A 3,009-nucleotide genomic window follows, 5' to 3' on the forward strand; every position below is an offset into this window, starting at 1 on the left:
CCACTGCCATATTATGTAAATCTGATGTTGGTCAGTGTGACTGGAAATCTTAATGGCTGAGTCGTATTCCACGATGCATGTGCCACGTTCTCCTTGTCCAGTCATCAGTCGATGGACATTTAGGTTCGGTCCATATCTCGGCTGTTGTGAATAGAGCTGCGACGAACACGGGAGGGCAGGTGTCCCCTCCACATGATGATGTCACCCTTTGTACAAATACCCAGCAGTGGGATTGCTGGATCATGTGGAAGGTTGACCTGTAGTTGTCTGAGGAACCTCCACTATGTTTCCCGTAGTGGCTGCACCAATTCACTGTCCCACCACCACTGCAGAACTGTCCCTTATCACTGCAGACTCTGCAGCATTTGTGGCTCTTGGTCTTTTTAACAAAAGAATGACATTCTGCCATTTCCAGCAACATGAATGAGTCTGGAGAAAATTGTTTTAATTGAAATGAGCAAGACAAGGAAAGACAAATATCACATGTTGTCACTGGTAACTGGGTGGAGGTAGGGAGGGAGAGAGAGAGAGGGAGGGAGGGAGAGAGAGAGAGAGAGAGAGAGAGAGAGAGAGAGAGAGAGAGAAGAAAAGAAGGGAAAGGCCAAAAGAATAAGGACACTAGAGATGGGGGAGGAAGGGAGGAGGTTGGGGAGAGACATGGTGGGAAAAGGGCATAAAGAAAAAAATATGATTTTTAATACCGGATATAATAATAATAATATTTAAACTAAAAAACAAATAAAATAAAACGAAGTTTATGGAGCTGAAAAAGATCTTTAAGAAAAAGAAACCTATTTTACCATCTCCTGCCAGGTGATGTCCCGCCTGCTGGCCACTGTCTAAAGATAAGCAGAGTGGAGGCCACTGTGCAGGTCACACACATCTTCTAGCCTTTCCTCCCACGGGGGCCTCTACTCCAACCATGAAAAATTCCATGACTCTGTCCCAAACACAGTGACACCGAATCCCTCTCTCCTGTTTTCAATGATTGTCCCCAGCCTAAACTAGGGTGCAGCCTCTTGTCAGGTATGACTGTGACCTAGGCTTGACCCAGAGAGGACGCTGCCAGGGACGAGGTCCCTCTCTTATATCAGTGCTGGGACATGACTGCTCATATTTCCCACTTTCAAAGATGGAGAACTGGGCAGTGGATCTATAGAGCCTCCTCCAGGACCTCACATCTGCTTAGAGGTACAGCAGGACCCAAGTCAGAGGCAGCAGAGGCCCTGACTCTGTGCACGTCCCTCCACTCCACATCCAAAGACAGTCTCGCATGGATGATACCGCAGCCCCCTGATTGACAGCCTGATGGTGGAACAAGGGAGAGCCTGACCGTTTCCTTGCATGCTCGAGCACTGCAGCCAAAACCCATCCACAGCCACAAGAGCTGAGTACAATATGCCAAGGCTGACTCTCATCATGAGGACAGGTTCAGCAGCTCCACACACCACCCAGCACCATCACCAGGAACTGGTGGCAGGCATCCAGCCTAGGCCTCTCATACCCCAGGACACACATGCAAATGACCCTGGGTGCTGGCAGATCAAAAACCCACCACAAGCTGGGCCAGTGTGGTGTTTTCATCCTGCAGGCACCATGCAGATCCTGTGGTTCCTTCTATGCCTGATGGCAGCTCCCCTAGGTGAGAGTCTTGGGGGGCTGCAGGTGTTTATGGGGGACTGGGTGTGGGATGGAACGAACAGACTCACCATGACTCTCCTTGTCTCCAGGTGTCCTGTCTGAGCTGACACTGCAGGAGTCGGGCCCAGGACTGGTGAAACCCTCGCAGACCCTGTCCCTCACCTGCACCATCTCTGGAGGCTCTGTCACAAGTGCTAGTTGGAACTGGATCCGCCAGCCCCCGGGGAAGAGCCTTGAGTGGATGGGATACATTAATTCTGCTGGCATCACAGGTTATAACCCGTCCCTCAAGAGCCGCACCTCCATCACCAGAGACACGTCCAAGAACCAGGTGTTCTTGCAGCTGACCTCTGTGACCGATGAGGACACGGGCGTGTATTACTGTGCGAGATACACAGTGACAGGAAGTCAGCGTGAGCCCAGACACAAACCTCCCTGCAGGATACAGGAGGGGTCAGGGCTGCAGGGGGCGCTCAAGGCCCACCCAGCTTGTGTGCCCCGTGGAGCAGGTGCAGAGAGGGGATGGGGGTTCCTCTTGGGATCTGAGGTTTCCTCTCCTCTGCTGACTCTCAGATGTCCCTCAGGGTCATTTCCTGCTTTGCTCCTTATGACTCTAATTTTTCACTGCAGGCAACACAGAGTGAAGTTAACTTTCCTCGTGTGCAGATGAGATGTTTCCATTTACTGGGACCGTTCTTTTCTCTAAAGATCCTTATCTTCCACTAATCAAGAACTTTTTTCCTAAATGTTAACTCAGTCCAGGTGCCCACTGTCCCTACGTGGGTCTTTCCCCTCAGTGATGCACACGTGTCCCCACCTGGCTATCATCATCATCCAGGGCCTCTGCCCATGGGTCCCTGCTCTGCCTGGAGCAGTTTCACCTCTGGATCCTCATCCATAATGTGGACACTGATGTTCAGGATTTGTCCCACTCTCTGTCCAACCCCCAGTGTCCGGGACAGAAAATCAGCTGCCTGAGGGACAGACACAGCTCTTGTACTTGCATGTGGAGGACTCAGGGGGACAAGCACAGAGATAAACACCCATCACAGCCCTGCTGAACTGAATTTTGTGTCAGGTCTCTCAAGGTACCCTTAGGAACTGTGTTCTAAGATTTGTGTCTCTGCTCCCATGGGGAGAATCATTTGAGAGAGCTCCACAACCTATCCAGTAGACACTAGGGAACTTGGGAGAATCCATTTGGATAACAACAACCAGCCGGTAAGAGCCCTGACCCTGCCTACCCTCTGCTTGCCCCAAGTGTCCTACAGACACTCCCTTAAAGTCACCCTCTGTCTTCTGTTGTGTAAATTCTCACTAGATCTGTCCCTACACACTCAGCTGCATGGGGGTAGAGCCCTGCTCGGT

General features: G+C 51.1%; 1 gene segment (V, D, J or C); it reads left to right on the forward strand.

Moving 5' to 3' along the window:
* Window positions 1-1,596: 1,596 nt before the first annotated feature.
* Window positions 1,597-2,054, forward strand: LOC103582471 (the record flags this gene model as incomplete). The annotated part of the segment is given in 2 exon segments: window positions 1,597-1,642; window positions 1,731-2,054. Coding segments are annotated over 2 exon segments (370 nt in total), but the record flags the coding sequence as incomplete, so codon positions are not given.
* Between the last annotated feature and the right edge of the window lie 955 nt (window positions 2,055-3,009).

This window comes from Galeopterus variegatus, unplaced genomic scaffold (genome assembly GCF_000696425.1).
Source record: "Galeopterus variegatus unplaced genomic scaffold, G_variegatus-3.0.2 Scaffold16396, whole genome shotgun sequence".
Classification (NCBI taxonomy): domain Eukaryota; kingdom Metazoa; phylum Chordata; class Mammalia; order Dermoptera; family Cynocephalidae; genus Galeopterus; species Galeopterus variegatus.